The 20,657-nt window shown below is 39.5% G+C and overlaps 1 protein-coding gene across 1 annotated transcript in view; it reads left to right on the plus strand.

Annotated features, from left to right (window-relative positions):
• Nucleotides 1-18,199, plus strand: part of thsd7ba (thrombospondin, type I, domain containing 7Ba) — a 163,599-nt gene extending 145,400 nt beyond the window's left edge. The window contains exons 19-29 of the mRNA XM_069154704.1: nt 205-349; nt 1,950-2,065; nt 2,929-3,046; nt 4,723-4,868; nt 5,704-5,872; nt 9,655-9,828; nt 11,781-11,876; nt 13,046-13,128; nt 13,859-14,054; nt 14,384-14,471; nt 14,776-18,199. Coding sequence (XP_069010805.1) covers nt 205-349; nt 1,950-2,065; nt 2,929-3,046; nt 4,723-4,868; nt 5,704-5,872; nt 9,655-9,828; nt 11,781-11,876; nt 13,046-13,128; nt 13,859-14,054; nt 14,384-14,471; nt 14,776-14,857 — 1,413 coding nt within the window. The 3' untranslated portion in view covers nt 14,858-18,199. The remainder of the gene's footprint in view (nt 1-204; nt 350-1,949; nt 2,066-2,928; nt 3,047-4,722; nt 4,869-5,703; nt 5,873-9,654; nt 9,829-11,780; nt 11,877-13,045; nt 13,129-13,858; nt 14,055-14,383; nt 14,472-14,775) is intronic.
• Nucleotides 18,200-20,657: the final 2,458 nt, after the last annotated feature.

The following is a 20,657-nucleotide window of genomic DNA, read 5'->3' on the forward strand; positions in this document are numbered from 1 at the left end:
TTTACACTTTGCAAACATTTATTTTATTTCTCACTCCGACAATTTGATTTCACGTAATTAAAAGATGATTAAATTACTTTTGATTTCCTGACTTCCAACCAAGAGTTACTATGTGAACTCCAGCTGAACTTGACTTCAAATGGTTTTATTCCGTGACCATTATTTCTGAAACTAAAACTATTGTACATCTTTTTTTTTTTGGAGCAATGTGACGAAGGAGCAACAAGGAACAGGAGCAGACACATCCTCCGCCTCCCAGCCTCAGATAATGCCATCTGTCCAGAGCGGGTCCAGTCAGAGCCCTGTTTCCTCAACAGTACGTGCTTCACCTATCAGTACAGAGTCTCAGGTAGGATCATCTACACATCATAGCTGAGCTTTGTAAATAAGCTGTTTTGTGTGGAGTTTTGGTGTTTGTCCATATAACTGCTTCAAATCATATCTGTCTGATAAAGTCAGTGTTCCTCATACTTACTCCTTGTTTTGCCATGCCCACTGTGTACATAAATAATGTAATGCAGGGGTCTTCAACGTTTTTTAGGCCAAGGGCCACCAAACTGATAGAGAGATAGAGCAGGGACCCCCTACTATATATATATATTGTATAAAATTGTGTTTTATATTAAACTGGGCCTTGTGATTGGCACAGCAGCGATAGGGGCCGGTCCTCCTCTTTGTGTGCAGGAGGCTTGCAGGGACAGGTCCAGGCTTTCAGGGACAGGTCCAGGCTAGTCTCGCGCTGTGAGTGAACCGGTGCCCAGCTTGAGAGAGCTCCTGTGTGTCGCTGAATGTGTGCATTTCTGATTGAAAGATAACATTTTTTGCCTCCATTTAAATTTGTGGGGAAAAAATATTTAAAAAATGTGAAAAATTGTCTAATCAACCAAAAATTTCACGGACCCCCTGCAGTACCTCCGCGGACCCCCTAGGGTTCGTGGACCCCCTGTTGAAGACCTCTGATGTAATGTATAGGCCATTTTTGTGCTGATGATACTATCTTGTATACCATAAACTCCATCACAAACAAGGAGTTCCTCAGATTACAGGTTGCTTTCAACGATCTGCAGACCCATCTGTTTCATTTAAAACTTGTTCTGAAATCCAAAAGGACAAAATGAATGTATTTCTCAAGCATGTGTAAAATCGATCTTTCTATTCCCATCCATGTGTTATATGGACATTTAATCGATACAGTCCAGCATTATAAATACTTAAGAATCTCACTTGACAGCAGATTTTCCAATAGAACATTTAATTTTCAACATCTTGCTTTATTATTTAAAATTCTAATTGAATTTTTACAGCAAAACAAAGTGTGTTTCTTCTTTGAAAATGGAAAAACAAAGTTATGTAATCCACCATATAGTCTAAACTGGAATATGGAGATATTTTGTATGCGTATTCTGCTGCTATCACTCTGGTATCATGCTGTCGACCAAACTGACTTTTGTTTTGTTACTGCTGACTGCCATCGCAAACACCTCCGAGAGTTTAAGTTCCAACTCTGAACAGGGTTTAGACTGGTTTTCCAGTGCTGTGCTCCTTCGTACTGGAATGAGCTGCAACATAGCTTTCAGTTAGTGATATCCTTCTGGAGACTTAAAAGCCTTATTTTTTATGTTAGCGTAATGTTGGAGTTAGTTATGTGCTTGTGTTTGTTTTGAGTGAATGATTTTGATTGTTGGGGTCTTGTGTACATTGTATGTAATTTGTTCCCAGGTCTCTCTTGCAGAAGAAATCCTGATCTCAGTGAGACTTCCTGAAAAAATAAACTGTAACGTACTGTTGAACTCAGCAGAGATTAAAAATGTGTGAGTTTAGCTGGGGGAGGGGTTACTACGATAAATATTTCTGCCGTTGATATATAACATAAAGTGATGCTGCTGTTGCTGGTATATACGCTGGTATGAAAGTGAGATGAATGCAGATATGTTGCTGTGTGTTTGTAGACTGGAGTACATGCCAGCTGAGTGCAAATGCCGTCTGCGGTCAGGGATCACGGCTGCGTCTCCTGGACTGTATTCGCAGCGATGGCAAGATTGTAGAGGAGCAGAAATGTGAGCAGGTAAATCAAAGAAATTGAAGTAGGCATTTAAAAAAAATTATATTTTGTGCATCAAAAATATGGTGCAAAATGTGTACTATGACTGACTTTTAAACAAATTAAGAACAAAAATATTAGTTTGAAACAAAAATATTATTTTCATAATTCGTATACAGAGATCCTTCTAACAGGAAACACTATAATTGTGTATTTCAAGATTGTTTCAGCTTTTCTCTGTTTTCACAGAATAAGAAGGTTTGGTAGATAATGCAGCGCTCCAGCTGCTGTTCTGCTTCTGTACCTCATACATTATTGAAAGCTCAGTTTCTCAATTTGAGAAAATGAAAAAGTGAAAATGTTGCTTCTAATCTGTTTCCAACGTTATGTTTCACCGAGCAGTTTGCCACCAAGCCAAACAGAACTTAATGCTATTGCCTTATCTTAATTGTGCAAAGACAAATGGCTCAAAGATGCTGCAAGTTACTGTAAATTCAAAAGCAGTAGTAGATGGACCATTTTTCACGTTTGTGTCGCAAACTGAATATTTGTCTTGTCCCACAACCTGCAGTTAACGTGTGATATATCCAGAAGCATTGCACACTGCTGAGTGAAGGGGTTTAAATGGGATGAATTCTGCTGTCTCCATGTTAAATATAATGTGCATTAGATATATGATTTGCGCTCGTCTGTGCGGACATGCTTCTAATAGCTCAATAACATTTAATGGCAACGTTAATGGTAATATTTTTACAATTGCTTCTCCTCCACTGTCCTGAAATGATCCACAGCCTGTTTAAAATATGGAAATGTGGAACGCACACTCTTTCTTGTCAGTGTAAATAATTAGCCAGCCCTCCTCTCAGCTCGCCTCTTGTTTTCTACAGTTTGGTTTGATCAACAAGTGGCGGCTGTCAGAGAGCTGCGTGGTCGACTGTCCCGTCAGCTGCATGCGCTCGGAGTGGTCGACGTGGGCGGAATGCTCGCACACCTGTGGGAGCCAAGGTAAACATCATGAGCAAACAAAGCCCACTGAACCAATGAGAACACCAACCTGATGAACATGCACACAGCGGACAACACTTGCAGCGCCTCATTATTCCGTCTACTCAGGCACTCAGCAAGATGTTGAATTCTGCATGAATACATTTAAATGCATTAAAATATTCACGAGAGTGTGTTATCCACAGCCTTATTATACCGGAATACTGTGTGCCGAGTTTTTTTTTTTTCCTTTTCAATAACGTATATATATATATTAATATTTCTACTTTGTTATTATATTGTGTGAAATCCAGTTTTTTTAATTAACATGGGCAACTTGCTTTATGAGGTTATGCTTTAAAGAATACCAGGTTCATTTAAATTTAATTTCATACAGCTCACCTCTATGGAAGCCATCAATGATTCAGTGTTCTGAAATAAAATATATAACCCACCTCTGCATGATTGGAAAAATGCGGTTGGTAATCACCAACCTGTGGCTGGCTCGCCTCACTTTGAGAAAGTCATGTCATAATCTCATGCAATATACAAAAGTTAATGATTTAACCCGGATGCATACATTGTTTCTTCGGCTTCCCACAGCCAATTTCCCAAAGAGAAAGATTGTTATTCTGTTAATTAGAGAGATTCAATACTGTCTTAAGTTCATTAATTTTAATTTAACGTTGGCTGTCTGTCTACTCACACTTAACCCCTCATTCCAATAAGCTCACATTTACACAGGCTCTTCAACTGGGGATTAAACTCCACACCCTCTCCCACTGTGTCTCTCAAAGCTCTGTCACTGTTGCTGTGACTCTCTCTTTCACTCTCTCATTTCATTCTCACACATTGTGAAACACATCTGTCAGTCTTGATGAGGGGTTTGTGTCGTATCTGTATCAGACGACGCAAGGATCTTGTTTTGTCAGGATGCCACGGGAGCATTGGTGTTTCTGGTTTGATTTTTTTAGATGGCAGAGTCCTTTTCACCGTGTCTGCCTGCGGCTCACAGAGCTCAGCATCTCCCCTGGCGTAACACACTCGTTCATAAACACACACACACACACACACACACACAACTTCTGCCAGCTGGATGGCCGACGGAGGCCTTCACTGAGCCTCACAGGACCCAGACACGAAGCTGCTCGAGAACATACTAAACTGGTCACTTTTAACTGTGGCCATTTACCAAACATTTCCATTCACACATTATTGATGGATCACTTACATAAAGTGCTCTTGTAGGAAACTGTTAGATTTGAACGTAAAGTGTCGGATTGACAGATGAATTGTGCTATTATACTAATTCCTCCTTGTCATGAGCAAAATATTTCACAGGGCTAAAGTGAAGACACAGCCTCTTTTCACTTTGAAACAAATGATCATCATTCATTTCAGCCACGCATTTTATTAACTGTTATTTTATGGGACGTTATGCTTGTGCAGTGATGCATTTAGGGCTCTCACCCTGTCTCGCATACGATCTATTCCTGAGAGCCTGAATCCCACAGTGCTTTCATTCTGCTTTAGCAATTTGTCATTTTAACAATAGGTCTGCAAAATGTCACTCTTGTTGACTTTCACACATATGCAGGCGAAAAGAATATTATTCAGCTTCGACATTTAGATTACAGCTTGCAAATGTACTGGTTTACTGTTGTTCATAATGGTATGTCTGCCTGGATGTTTTGTAGGTCAGTCCGTGCGCACCCGGAGAATCCTGCAAGAAGCTCATGACGAAGGTCGTCCCTGCCCCAACCAGATCACCCAGTCCAGGCCGTGTCCCATAAGGCCTTGCTATATGTGGGGGCTCAGTGACTGGTCCCAATGCACTGTAGAGGTATGACCCGCATTGAAATTGGCAAAACAATTTTGTAACTCCGTGCGGTGTCGTCGTACAACCGAAGATTTCCACCTTCACTTTAGCTGAACAGCCTTTGTTTTCTGGTTTTGCTAGCCATGCATTATCTTAAGAATTATTTTCTCTGAGTCACATTTGTTGAATATTTACAGGTACTCTGTGGGGTTTTTGGCCACTAATAGCGCTATGGAGCAATGTTTTGATGAGTAGGTCCCTAGTTTGTTTTCACATGTGCTTGCACACAAACAAGCAAGTGTGCCAATGGTTTCACACATGTTGAATGTCTAACAACTGACAATAGCACACCAAGAAACACATGACTGCGCCAGCAAACAAAGCAGGAAAGAAGAGGAACTGCTATCAGCTAAACACGGATGTAAGCATCCAGGATTTGAAATGATCAAGGAATCGGCTTAGCAAATATTTTATGAGGAAGGAAATGCATTAAACATATTTGGTAGACATGCATACAATCCCTAAGGCGTTTTACATGAATGTGCAAACAAAGCCTATAGAATTGTATACAAGATTTCCATACAGATATGAGAAATAGCTTCCATGATCAGTTTGCATTAAGGAACCAATGTGGATTTTTTTTTTTTTTTTAATTTCATCTAATAGGGCACAGTCATCATACAGACTACTTATGGTCGGCAATACCCAACAGTAGTGAAAGAAAAAGTTATGGTTAGGAAACATTTGTAGGTACTTACAAGTGTCATAGTTGTCTGTGTTCACCAAAGCCAAAACTACATACAGTTTATTTCCTAAGGCAAATCTGTGTGTGTGTGTGTGTGTGTGTGTGTGTGTGCAGGGCGCAGAGTGCGGTGAGGGCGTTCGGAGAAGGAACCTGTCATGTGTCGTCCACTCGGGTAACTGGCACGAGTCTCCTCCTCAGCCAGCGAGAGACGAGCTGTGTGGAGACATCGCGAGGCAGCGCGTCCAACAGGAAATGGAGCAGCCCTGCTTCGTCCCCTGCCCAGGCAAAGCTGCACTCAAACACGTTCAATTAACATATATGCCTATTTATGCATAATTAGCATAAGTACATGACTGCATGATTTATCAATTACTGCAGTCATTTGGACTTGACGACCCCCAATAATTATACAGCTTGTCCTACTATATAATCAATAATGTTGTTTTTGAACACAAACTCACGTGCTGTAATCTGCCAAAATGTCGTGCCCTCTTCCCACTGGTTGACATTTTCAGCTGCTAAATAATTACAAAATCAATCAAGTTATAGATTAACTAATGACCCTTTTAACTTTGCATTATTTGGTTTGGCTTTTCCAATACCAACCAAGAAAAGATACACTTTTCATTTGGATAAAACGAATTACATATTTTAGTCTGATACTGTCTCGAAGAGCTTCAATTCTGTAAATGTCACTACTGAGCAACTAAATGATCTACAACTTGAAAGCACTATTGACTTTTTTTTTCTTTCTTTTTTTTACACTGCACTATTTAGCAACCCACAAATAAATAATGCATCAAAAAAAAAATCATCCCGTGCTAAATGAAACAATTAACATATCATATTGCTGAGAGCAATCACTGCTTATCGCAGCCACACAATTAATGCCTATGGGAATTCTGCATTGAGGAGAGTTTGTGTGCGACTGTGAAGGCAATGATTTTCCAACAGCAAAATGAAATGCCATATTAGAAAGAAACAGCTTCAGTAAGAGCAGCTTTGATTATATTTATTTTTGACTGCAAAATCAGTATACAAAAAAAACCCACGAGATAACAAAATTAAATTCCTATTGAGTTTAATCTACTTTACTTTAATTTCCTGTATTGTATCACAATGACTAATGACTAAACAAAACTACTTTAAAGTGGTGATCCTGAAAGGAGCTGGCAGGACATCATTATGAAGCACCGTACGCATGCTGGTGTGGTGGGGTGGGGCAGTAAGGGCAGCGAGGGTAGCTAAGAAGACTGAAAAGATGAAAGTATATAAAAATAATGAGTTGCCTGTGTTATCCCTCTACCAGCCAAAACAGCCGCTGATATCAAGAACCTCATCACTGTCAACTTTATAAAATTCAAATTTTTGTTCAGCAGTGAGAACTGCCTCCAGACAAAATAAATTACAATGTCCTTTAACGTCTAGACAGAAATTTCAAATAAATCTTAGAAATAGGGAAATTTGCCATCTATGCCATCAAATAAGTGTTTTTTGTTTTTGTTTGTTTTTAAATGGCTCTAACAAGCAAATAACGAAAGCCTCAACTGAAATTTCGTCTCCAATATGCCGACAGTATTGTACTCCTTTGTAATAAAAGCAGGAGCTGGACATGTGTTACAATTCTGTTATTAAGCAAAACTGCATGAAAAACAGGTAGAAATATTCAATCCTGCAACATGGTTTGATGTGCCCCCCCACATCACCACAATGTTCTGTACCCGACTACGCTTATATCATCATCCACGCGCTACGTGGAAAACATAGTCAAAATGCGCGCCAAGTCCAGTTGATACATCTTTCATCTAAATAATGTAATGGAGTACTACTTCATGTTGCTGCTGCTGCTGCTTTTGTTTTGGGTGCACAGACACACACTCGCCTATCCTCAAACCACATTTATCATGTCAGGGATTGGATGCGAGTGTTGAGATCTGTCCGCATTCGCAGCTTTCCGAGGAGACAGGCGGTGCAGAGACACGCTTTTTTTTTTTTTTTTTTTTTTTTTTTTTTTTTATGTTTGAAAATATTCTGAACAGCGGTACGCTTCCTGATTTTGGTACAGCTACTGTTGGGTGCCAATCTGGATCTGAGTCCGCCTTTTCCAAACAGAACTGTGAATGGATTGTTGTGCTGCGTCCAAGTCTGGTAAACACTTACCAAATTTCCTGGACTGGCAGCTCAGACAAACTCGAGTATGCAGTAGTTCTATTTGTACTATAACTACATCATTTAATATCATACATGCATCAGTCATATGTACTGTATAACGCACACAGATAATATATCAAACTTGAGTATCAGGACCTGCGAGTTATCTCTGATGGATTACAATAAAAGATAACTAGTGCTGGCATTTTAGTTTTTAGCTCTAATGTGGCAAAAAATAATAAGAGATGAAATTTATGCATCTTGGCACTGCCTGTGTATTTTACTTGAGCAGTGCAGCTAGCTGGATGGAACTTTGTTTGCCTGCAGACTCCCTTTTAATGAAGCTGACGATGAATAATATAATGCAAAAAATTCCGGCTTGATGGAGCTCTTCTACTTTACAGAGATTACATGAACACTAAATCCATATGAATAAAAAGAAAATGTAGCTTTGTAGACATTTTGTATTCAAATCACTCACAGTGTGCTTTTAATTGACCATTTTGGTGAGAACATTTTATATAAACTGTGTAAACTGTATACATTTTTCTTTGACTCTGGGCCCAGTTAAATGGTCAACCTTATCATCATACAAATCACCATAGCAACAAGAAGACCGAATATCGTAGTTAACTGACATCCCATGATGCAAGCTGATTTTAAAAAAAATGTTTTATTAGGCTACAACGTGAATGTAGAACTTGCCTTTAAGGGGGGAGCTGATGGCTGACAGCTACATCCAGCTTCCCTTCTCACTGTCAGCCTTTCCACACTGAAAATCTATAATTGAGCTTTACTCTCCTTAGTCACCTGGTGGCTGCACAAGTAGTACAGGATATATCTGAATTTTTCTCATTTTTAAAAGAGAGACAATGATTATCATCTTGTGAAAAAAAAAAAAAAAGACATCAGATCTTTCGCATGGCGATTGCCACGTGAGTCTTTTGTTAGCTTTTACCATGAAGAGAGACCATCTTGCAGTGCTTGCTTTTGTTCATCTGCCTCTCGCTCTCCTCTGATCCTCTCTTTGATTCATCACTCAAACCGCCTTTGCTGTGAGTCTTGGCTCGGGATCAGGAGTGTTTGATGGCAAGAGAGAAGATGTGCGTGTTGCGGGCTCATGCGGCTGTATGTGGGAAGGTGGCGGGCGCGAGCGTAGGGGCCGGGGGAGGGGTTGTCGTCATGTACAATATGTGTGTTGTTGTTTACTGTATGCTACAGCTTTCCCCACAGCATGTTTCCACAACTGCAGCAGCATGAGAGAAGCGCTGATGGAGTGCATCCATATAAAGATGAAAGATAATGAGATGCTTCAATCCGCAGACAGTTTCTAATGGGCGTTCAGGGCAAAGAATCAGAGGGCTGTTCTGGCTGAGGAGCGGTGGCCGTGGATGATATTATCACTACAGGGTGACCCCATCGAGCATTACAAAAGATATTTGCGTTTGACATTCAAGAAAGCAAGTGTCCGTCTGTTATTTGTTGACTCACAGAGCACATCATCCAGCCTTTTGCCGACTAAAAGCTTCACCCAAACTGAACCCAAAATAAACTTCCCTCTCCTGTGAAACGTGTTTCAGTGCTGGGTGTTGCCTTTACAGTTGGGCTTGGTGTTATAGCTTGTATTGTATAATTTATAACTGTGGTTAGTCTATTACTTCTGAATACCCACTGGGCTGTCTGACTAATTTGTTTGTGCATTTGGTACATTATCAGCCGCAGATGTGTGCTGACGTTGTTTTCGATCTCTTTTAAATGTTCAAGGAGCTAGCAGGGGAGCCAATAAAATGATCCTTGAAATAGTGTTGGCAGGCTGAATATAAACCAGCCCTAAGTATCTGAAAAGAAAGTCTGACAGGTTTATTGACCATGCTGTGTTATCACTGATGTCTCTCTGTCTCCTTTTGCCCTAAGGAGATTGCCATTTGACTGAGTGGTCGTCTTGGAGCTCTTGCCAGCTGACCTGCCTGGAGGGGCGGAGCTTTGAGACCACCGGTCGGCAGGCGCGCTCCAGAGCTGTGATCATTCAAGTCATGGAGAATCAGGGCAGCTGCCCACATCAAGTCTTTGAGACGCAGCCCTGTAAAGGTATTGTGGAGAGCCAAGAGTGTACACGTCATCCTTTAACCCTACTATTTATTGTCAACATGACAAGGCAATGTAAAGACGCCACACGTGACAAGCGGACAGATAATTATCACCCAATTTCATCTTTTTTGACTCTCAGCTTTACTGTTCAAGTTCACTCACTACTTTCTTAGCAGCTGTTTTCAGCAAAAAAAACCAAAAAAAGCTGTAATGAACACTGTACGCTGCCTGCTTAGCAACAAACAGCAGACAAAGTGAGCATTCACTGTAGCAACAAAAGAGCCTAAGATTTCCTCAATAACAGTTGCATGAACATGAAACATTTATCAGGTAGTTGTGACGTGACTCCCAATAAATGATGATGTTGCTTTTTAGCTGCTCATTGCTTCAAGTTCACCATATTACATTTTAAAGGGTGATAATATGTCAGTGTTGTGTTTAGCGCTTGTTTCCACTTCCCCGACATACAATCGGTTGATGCAGATGTAAAAGGGTCCAAGCTGCAAGCTGAAAAGCTTTCCCCAAAAAGCTTTCATACCACAGAAGCTGGTTTTAAGTGGACCCTTATTGTCTCTATAAATCAACTTCATAAAATAAGAGACACGATTAACATCATTTACGTAGAAGGTGGTTATTTGCCTTCAGAATACCTTCATTTCTTCTTGTTCTGCACAGCGCATCTATTCACATTTTTAACACAGGACATTCAAGAACAAAAGCCTCTTATCCTCAAGATGGCTCAATAAAGTGGAAATGGCCTTCTGATAAATGTTCAATAAACTTTATATCTGCTCATGAGGGTCACTGCAGGATTTGTCTTTCATCCAGCTGCCCTCGAAACCATATTCCAGTGTTTATCAGCGTGTATTGAGGCGGGGAACCGTTTCCTTGGAAAGCAGCGTTTGCTCTGTGACTCATCAGACGACACACCACTGCAGCTCATAACAGACATTATGGATTGAAGACTCCTTTGGGGTCTCACTCAATATAAACCTGTCTGTTTAGAGCTAAAAGACTAAAAGGATATTAAAAATGCTTTAAATGCCGCTCTATATGGTGGTGTGATAGTAATTGCAGTTATCATTGAAACTGTCACAGGAGAGGTAGCACTTAAATCTTAAAATACAATGAAAAGGCTATCATTCCCGGGTCAGGATTTCAACCAGAGAGAGGTCGTAACCACTTATCCAATTGTGATGAAACATAGAGGACGGTGCATTTTACTGATTGAGATAAAAATGTATAAATGTAGACAGAGTTAATCTTTGGCTCCCTAAATATATATATATATAGTTTTTTTAAACTTGTTTTTATTGTTTCATTAGATAATCTTGATTATTAGATGATTAGATACATTTTTGATTGCTGTATCTGTATATTCTCTTATACATAGTCAACCAACAACTATTTGGCCTCTTGGCTGTTCTTTTTTCCCTTTTTAAAAAGCCACTTCGAAAACTTGCATGTGAAATGGTCCTTCTGACATGCTCTACCTGGCTTTGATTTTAATGATACACATTTGTAGCCATATGTGTGATTTTGTTTAATTATATGTATCATGCTGTGTTTCTTCATGTTATTTTATGCTTAATTTCAGGTCTGCATATGTGGCTGTTTTTTTTTCTTTTTAAATACACGACATCAGCCTCACGTGTCATTGACTGCTCCATTCACTCTTACCCTGTGGAGAATAAGTGTTTTCCTTTCATAAAAAAAAATAAAATAAAAAAAAAGGCATGTTTCATACATTTCCAACCAAATTTATCTTATTTTCTCCAAAGATGCCTTCGTGGAGAAGATGCCCTTTTCGCCTTTCACGCCTTACCTTACAATACGATGTAGCAGGGCAGGAGAAAGCGGTGGTTAACGTCCACAGGAGCCTGACGATATCTCTGTATGCCCGACACAAACTGCTAATGAGCGTCGTCTCCATCTCTCTGTCATCGCTACAGGAGGAAAGTGCCACAGCTACCAGTGGAGGACAGGAGGATGGAGCAACAATGAGAGAGCAGTGTGGTGTCAGCGCTCGGATGGCGTCAATGTCACAGGTGAGGAGTTGTCTTGTGTCCATCTTGGATTGGTGACACAGAACAACTCAAAGGAACACACACACAGACGCACAATCTTATATAAATATAAATCTGGCTTAATGCAGCTTTCAGCTGAACGTGTCCCAGTTCTTGTTTTTGTTCCCCCGCACTGAACTGAATCTCTATGAACAGGAAAACGCTTTCATTTTTCAACTCAGTCTGGATCACATGGATATCTGCTAGAATATCAGATAATTTGATCGCTCAGAAAGAAATATGTAAGCGTTGCCATGACAGTAAGTGAATTTTCTTTCAATCATCTGAGAAAGCTGTCACACTGGTGATTTTGGAAGAGGTAGTTGTAGCAGGTGGTTTAGAAATCAATTTAGAGCAGATTTTCTTGTTGGTTCAGGAGATAATAAGAAAGCAGACATTCTAAGCGGCGGATGAAAAGAAAACGAATGTGATATCTCACAATATCATTATACTGTCCAGAAGTTGTATCCTCCAGGAGATAAATGATCAGTGACTTGACCTGCTCTTAAAAAATCTGGTGGTCTTCACAATTGTGCATCTGAATCTGCAGTGTGAACACATGGACTGCACTTTCTGTCTCTCACACACTTACACATACATACACATGCACTCTTGCACAAAGAATAGTTTTAGCACAGTGTTCTGGTTGAATTTAACAGCTTATTTGATCTGCCTATTCTCAGCACAGCCTCTATTGATTTCTCCTCTCCCTCTTAACATAAGTAATCAATAAGCCAGACTCTGAGCTGGGAGGCTTTCAATCCATATAAATATAATCATGCATTTGTATTTGTGGGAAGTAAAGCAGGCGTAGAGAAACAGAACAAAGGTAATAGTGCTGTGGGAATGAAAGCTTTATGTAGGCTTGATGTGCTGTAAATAGTTGGTGAATGTGATCTTATCGCTGGGAGGAAGCGTTCCTGGCAAATATGAGCCCAGAAGGAATAACCTCCCTTTGCAGGGAAGTGAAGAACCGGCGGCATTGCACTTTGATATTTTGACATGCTTTTTCCATATTGGAATTAAAATGTTCAGGAAATTGATCAGGGTCCCTGATAGTCAACCGAGCCCATTAATCAGGTGTGACAGTACATTCATTTCGTGATCAATGGGCAAAGGAGTAGAAATAAGAACATGTTGTCTTTCTCCAGGGGGGTGTTTCCCGCAGAAAAGGCCGACCACGCTCAGACATTGCCATCCTCCGTGCACGAAACCGTTCTCACACTGCACACCGGTAAGATCGCCGCACTTTGATCAGGCAGCTGTGATCTCTGAGTCTCACTGTGTGTGTGTTTTGTTCTTTTCCTGCTGCCCACACATCTCTAGGTGGGGGAGTTAAACGGATTTTGACAGATGACATTTTTAATTCAGCACAACAGGCCATTAAAGGATAATCAGATTAATACCAATGACTGTGTGGCTCGGTGTCAGTTAGGGACTACACCTATGGGGTGTGTGTGTGTGTGTGTGTGTGTGTGTGTGTGTGTGTGTGTGTGTGTGTGTGTGTGTGTGTGTGTGTGTGTGTGTGGTGGGGGTGGGGGGTGGAGGAGGTGGGAACTGCACACAAGCAGCATGAAAATCACAAATACTGGCCTTAGCTTGACGTTTTACTGCCCCTCAGAGTACTCCGATGTAACTGCACTTATAACGGCAAAGCTGTGAAATGCTGTATTTGAGTCCAGTGTGTCTGTCTTCAGCCTGGCTGGGGTGCCTTCCTATCAGTCTCCCAATCTGGGAAGTGATGTACCCCCTCAGAGGTGCAGGTTAATTACAGAAAAATCAACCTGTGTTAGAAGCTTAGAAGCAGAGAGTGTTTTTACTGATCAGAGTAAAGCAGAATAGTCCAAATGCACGGCAGACAGTTTTGTCAGCAGTATTTTGTAGGAGTGGGAAAGTAACGATTGCACTCATCCTCTGCTGGCTGTAAATGATGTCCTTCTGGCCCTGGTTTCCACCTCATGCAGAGTGGAGTGTGTGGGTGTGAGAAGGGTTACACTGAAGTAATGACCACGCACGGCTTCTTGGACTACTGCACCAGAACCCCAGGGGTGGACAACAACAAGAAAGCTGATGTGAAAACCAACTCTGGAAGATTAAAACCCGGGCCGTCTCAGGCCAAAGACCTCTTCAGCGAGTGGACCTTGCGACCTGTTGGCCCAGGTACTGAAATGGAAATCATCTGTACAGCTCAGCCAGAGTGCCTGAGCTACTTCCTGCTTTTGAACGTGCCTTTGTAGGTCTGGGATCCCTGGGCTCGGGGAGAGATTCACTTTGACAGAGATAATCATTACTCTGTAAAAAGAAAAAGAAAAAAAACAACCTCAGAGGACAAACAACTGTCAAGAATATCTAGTCAGTCCTTCACTGTATGTTTGAAAAGAAAACAAACCTATTTTTTTTATTCTGAAATGTGAGAAAAAAGTTGTAAATACATTCAGACTCGCATATATTTAAAACTCTGTATTAAAAACTGCTTTTTGATTACACAGATGGAAGAGTAAAGCTGTGGGTTTACGCCGTGACTGCCGTCGGATTCATCTTAATTATCTTCATTATTGCTTTATCATTCCTGGTCTGGTATGTACTATATTACTCTCCTCAGAGATTCCTCACTACGCACAATTTCAAAAACAAAAGCTCCACTGTAGGTCACACACATTTTAGATAAGAACAGAGTGAATACCAAAGAAGCAAAGCAAATTCATCTCCTTGAACAGAAACCTGTCAAGTATGAGTTATACTTTTCACAATATTTTGTCTGCTGTGTGCTGCTGTTATCAGATAATGGAATTCTGAAATCAAGTTGGGCTGCCTTGCGCTACTAAGCCGCACACTCTCTTTACTTTTCTTTATTGTCATTTTTTGTTTTTTCTCTTTTCAGTAAGCCATCCAAAACCACGAAGACGTCTCCGCCGCAGCAGAAGCCCTTGACTCTAGCCTATGATGGTGACATGGATATGTAACCAGGCTGCTATACCTCACTAGGACACTCTTTGGCCTCGGACAGACTCGTTCAGATTGTTAGCGAGCGCATCGTCACGTACTACCGACCGCTGACCCGTTTGAATTGAGGGCTGGAAATCGCAAAAAATGAGCAAACACACAAATAGTGATGCTCGCGTGTGATTTGCAGCTGAAGGGTAAAGTAGCCCCGAGTTTTGACTACAGCCAACTCTCCTCCTCGATGAAGAGGAACCAAAGGTGAAAAAGAGACACGGACCTCTAGTTTCTTTTTTCTTTTTTTTTTTTATCTGCTTGCAACATGACAGATAAAGTACTGTTCGCAACCCACAAAAAAAACAGACTCACAGACAGAAAAGACAAAGTGAATCCATGAATGTTTATTTTGGAGGGTTTTTTGTGTGTGAAGAATCAGCGGGACCACCTGATTCTTTCTTTCTTTTTTTTTTTTTTTTGTCTCGTAATTGTGTCGTGAGAAGGACGGAATATCTTGAGTCAGCGGTCACTCATGATATTCAAAGGCCCGACGACGGAGCATTTGACTTTGTCTCATCGGTGCTGGGTCTTTGTGAAAGGAAGTATCACAAGCCTTCATGGTAAACTAAACAGCCTTTATTTTGACTTTCTGAGAATAAACCCGATGGTCTATGCACTACGTTAGTGCTGATTCAGTTTTGGTTTTCCTTTCAAATGACTTTTCTAGTGTTTTAACTGTAATGCAAGTTTTTGCCGTCAGATTGTGTTTTCGTTGATGATGCCATATGTTGTGTAAATGTGGAAACCAAATGCAGGCTTGCCTTGAGTTTAACGATGCAGTAATTTCTCCTCCCAAATGCTCATAAGACACTCGGCCACAGAACAAAATTAAGGAACAACATCAAAGTAGGAGAATTCTTACTAATAAATTGGCAGATGACTTTGGTGACATGTGCAGTCTATTGAATTACAGTAAGAAAAAGACCTTTAATGCAAATCAATTTATCGAATACCAGCATGATAAAGATCATACCGCACACTTTTGCACCAAATGCAAAACAAACAAAAGTGGTGATCACCAATGAGAGGATAGAAAGGAAGAATTATCCACTGGATCACACACAGTGTCTTTAATAGAGCAAATACTCTTTATTTTTTCCACGAGGATGTCATACTTCACTTTCTTTTTACGGAATCTATTTCATACTTCACATCCAAATACAAGATTAGCTGGCAAAGAGAAAACCAGTCTAGTTTGGAGAGTGTGTTATTCCTTTCTTACAATTTTTTTTTTTTTTTATTGCATTTCATATATTTTTGGACGTGAATACAGGGCTCAAAACATGAAAGATAGCCAAGACCAAATATTTGTGAGCACATATTAATTAATTGGGCTGTTTCATCATTTTCATCTCTTTAAAGTTTTCTTTCATTCAGCTCTTGGATTGTTTTGTTTTTTACATACATTTTCACTTCCAGTGCAAAGCATCCATGATTTTCATTGCCAGCGCGTCATCCAAAGCACCTTGTTAGAGTATATACTTTTTTAGTGTCATTTAGACGTATCCTTTTGTACATTATTCGTACAACCCAGTGGACAATTAAGTTCCTAATATTTGGTCATTTCGGCGCTAACCTGAGCTCGTGCTGTTTCTCGTTCTGCCTCTACAAACTGAAGATTTGGTCTTGTGTCATCTGACCTCCTTCTGAATGTATTTTACCAATAACTCTATAATCTTTTATGGTTGTGCAAAATACGGTTGTTACACGTTGCAGCGACTGTATTTCAACAGCTGACTGTATGTAGGCATGCTTGATCCATTTTGGTAGAAAGTGCTCCAAGTGGCCTTGCAGAGATTTTGTTTAATAAGTTGCCAAACATTTTAGAGATTTTTTTTTTTTTTAGTCAGTGTTTCTAATATTTGGCCAGCAAAAGGACATGTGGTAAATGATAGGTCAAAGTAAAACCCAGTAACAAAATAGTTAAAATTTCTGACTGGCTAATTCAAAGGTTTTATAGTCACATTTCCATAATAAAACAAAAACAGCCGAACTCTGACCTGATGAGAGAACACTACTGGGTCGTGTCCCAGAAATCTGAAAGTATGTCCACCCATTGTTTACAGTACCATGCTATTTGTGTTACTATTGTGTGTACATGGAGAGCTGGACAAAAATGCAAATAAATTGTGGAACCATGTGAAAGTAATTCACTGTTCTTTCCTCTTTGCTGCACATCTGCAGAGTTCAAAATGAGGGAAATGTTTTTAAAAGTGAGGCTCCAGTCCTGCTGCTATCGTCTTTGGTTCCTTGACTTTCCAGTCCTGATAAATTGTAATTGCTGATACCAGCTCCCAGGCAAAGCCCAGAATAGATAAGCAGCTGATAAGATTCATCTTGCCCTCCAGTCAGATTCCCAGTCGGATAGTCCCGGGATGATCGGAGGTTGCGAGGGAAACAGTGTTTAAATCTTTTGTCTCATCTAATTAATTTATTTAAGACTGTCACTTTTGTTTAAGAGAGGGTTGAATTCAAATACTTGTGTCGTGGCCATCTGATTTGTGGTAAAGACGTAGGCTGATCTTGTCATATCCAATTCATCTCATTTTAGCAGCTTTCAAGACATATTTGCATGTTTTAGTGAAGATGTGTGAACAGACTATAGGGGGTTGTCTCTTCTTAATTCATTTAATTTGTCTATAATGAGAAAACTGGATCGTTCTAATAAAAAGCACTACGCTGTGCTGCAGTTGGAGTAAGAGTGAGAGCTTAATGAATATTTAGTAGGAACAATGCATACCCTTTTCAAATAATGAATGTTTATAATCGTTTATTACTATTTCATCATGTACAGCAGTGTGATGAAATCTGAGAGTTTCATTACTCTGCTGGTGATGTTCAGGCTTCACGAAACAAAACTGTAAATGTTTTTTCCCAGAAAATCACTTCTTGGATATTTAGGGCCGAAGCACCGACGGTGCGAAAGCCCAATTATTTTTCAAGGAATTATTTTCCCCGATTATCATTATAGTTCCTTAAGATTAATCGCCTTTTTGGTGGCTTTAACATACTCAAAAACTCACGTCGTGGCGAAAATTTAAGTATTGTAATGGACTCGCACGTGGGCGTGGCCAAATGGCTCGCTAGCTACATTTACCTAGATGCACAGAATTAGGTGGACATGTGTATCACACAAAGTTTCTTGGCATCATGACCACAACTCAACAGGAAATCTGCCATTTTGAATTTTGTCGCCATTTTTGGCGATTCGCACATGTTGTACTTTAATGAACTCCTACAGATTTTGTTGGACCGACTTGAAATTTTTTCAGTGCACTTCTTAACATGTTTGGAATTAAAAGTTATCAAAATAATTTGTTTTCGTCGATTGGGTGTGCCTGTGGTGTGGCAGCCATTTTGAGCATCTCGCCATAAAACTACAAATTGCTGTAAATGTTATGGACATGGACCGACCGTCTCCAAACGTTACATGTATGATTACAGTCCTACCCTGAAGACACCTGTATGGTAATATTCCCTCACAGTCATAGCGCCCCCTGCTGGCAACAGTAAACGACACTTTTCGTACTTTCACATGCTACTTCGAGCTGGTTGATCACATGAACCTAAATTCTGGTCAGAATAGCCTAAAAATGTTGATGATGATATATTGAGAAATTCGTTCGACTTTGTCAAAGGGAGTTGCCATGGCAATGCGACAAAGTTTGAATTAATTGAAATTCAATTAACTTAAATAAAATAAGTTGAATTAATTTTTTTTAAATTATTAAATTAATTTAATAAATTGAACAGAATTAACTTAAATAAAATTTGTTGAATTTATTAGAAAAACTGAGTGAAATTCAAATAAAATAATTTAATAATTGTCTTTTTTTGTCATTTTTGACGACATGCAACAGTATGACTTTTTGTCATAATTTGGACGACATGCTATATTATGACTTTTTTGTTATATTTTGGACGAAATGCTATAATATGTCTTTTTAGATATTTTAGACGACATACTATAAATCAAATTAAATGATATTGAAGAATTTAATTAAATTCTATAAAATAAAATAAAATAAATTAATTGAATTACATTAAATTAAATCATTAAATTGAATTACATTAAATTAAATAATTAAATTACATTACATTAAATTAAATAATTAAACTACATTACATCTTTGATAACAGTCTGAAGACACCTCTATGGTAATATTCGCTCGTAGTTATAGCGCCCCCTGCTGGCAACATATATTTTTTTTTTTTTTTTTTTTTTTTTTTTTTTTTTTTTTTTTAAACTGGGAGCAGGTTTACCTAACGAAACATGACACATACATCAGGCTTGGTGAGACATACATCTGATGTCTGTTTTGCGCATGGGCGTGGCCCAATGGGTCGCTAGCGCCCTCTAAACTGCAGCCCCGGCACCTAGTTTCACCTACATGCACCAAATTTATTGGACGTGTATTACATGCAGGGGCCCGCATATCACTGCTTGTTTTAATTATGACTGTATTTGTGGAATTTAAACATTAATGGACAGCAATTATTTAGAGAGACAAAAAGGAGAAGGGAGGACGGAGGAGGAATACACTCAGTCAGAGATGACCAGCGGGAATCGAACCTGGAAAATCAAACTGCATGTTGCTTCTTCATTACAGACCTCAGGATCTCCAGGACTCTCCATGCCTTCAGGTTACTCACATCACAGTTCAAATACATCAAGTTTTAATTGCATGGACTCGCTTGCAGTCAGTATTAATCAATAGAAATGTTGAAGCCTCTTTGATGAATGATGAAATGTCTTGAAGATGGCAACTTTATTATGGAATATTCAGAGTGAAGTTTGGGGATTTCTGAACCCAGTAATGTCAGACTGTCTTACTGAACTTTGTCAAGCAAAAAAGGGCGGAAACATTCATTCAAACTTGATTTATACTTGGCAAATCAGGAGACCCTCATTTACAATGAAATTCAGTCGACTACAAAATAGAGAGTGGGGGGGGCACAAATGACAATAGCAATAAAACATACTAACAGAAACAATAAATAAACATGCTTTACTGTAGCAACACCAGCAGGTCAATATTTTGACCCATTCTGTCACTCATGGAGTGACAAAACTATCATACAAAACTTAATGGTTTCTGGAGTTTGATTTGTAATTACACTAATTGTGTTTTCCTTTACTGAATAAAACAATGACATTTGTTTTCTGTCGGGCACTAAGCAAATACTTTTTAAAATTTCTTAGTCATAGAGTGCCCCACAAACATCCCAGACAATCAAAAATGTTTCTTTGTTGGACGTATATAAATCTGTAGGTATTATCAATGTATTATCGTTGTGGATTACCCAGATTGTTCTGGAACAAACAAGATATAGCATGAATGGTTAGTCCCTATAATGACCAAGATATTAGCTTAAAAGTGAGGGTAGTGAAATTATCCTGAAAATAGCCTCGGGTTCATAATGTTAAGCATGGAAATGACATTTGTGGTCTTTTGTTTTAATGTCCCTGCAACTATTTGACGAACTGCTCAGAAACCCGGATGAATTGTCACAAGTTTGGTGACCCCCTGATTTTCCATCCAGCACCATCATCAGGTCCAACATTTCATTTGGTCCAGTACTACGAGTTATGACTGCAAAACTAAACGCATTCTTGTCTGCCTCAGCTGCACTCCGTGTTTTGAGCTAGTTATTAAAAGTTAGCATGCAGAGCTGCGTGGGTTTTGACGCCTGTTAAATATGACCTTGCATTAATTGAACAATCTAGACAAGTAACACCGTCGAGTTGTTGTGCACTATATGCAT

The sequence above is a fragment of the Embiotoca jacksoni genome, unplaced genomic scaffold (assembly GCF_022577435.1).
Source record: "Embiotoca jacksoni isolate LCO1_2020_lvr unplaced genomic scaffold, fEmbJac1.0.p SCAF_2, whole genome shotgun sequence".
In the NCBI taxonomy this organism is placed as follows: domain Eukaryota; kingdom Metazoa; phylum Chordata; class Actinopteri; family Embiotocidae; genus Embiotoca; species Embiotoca jacksoni.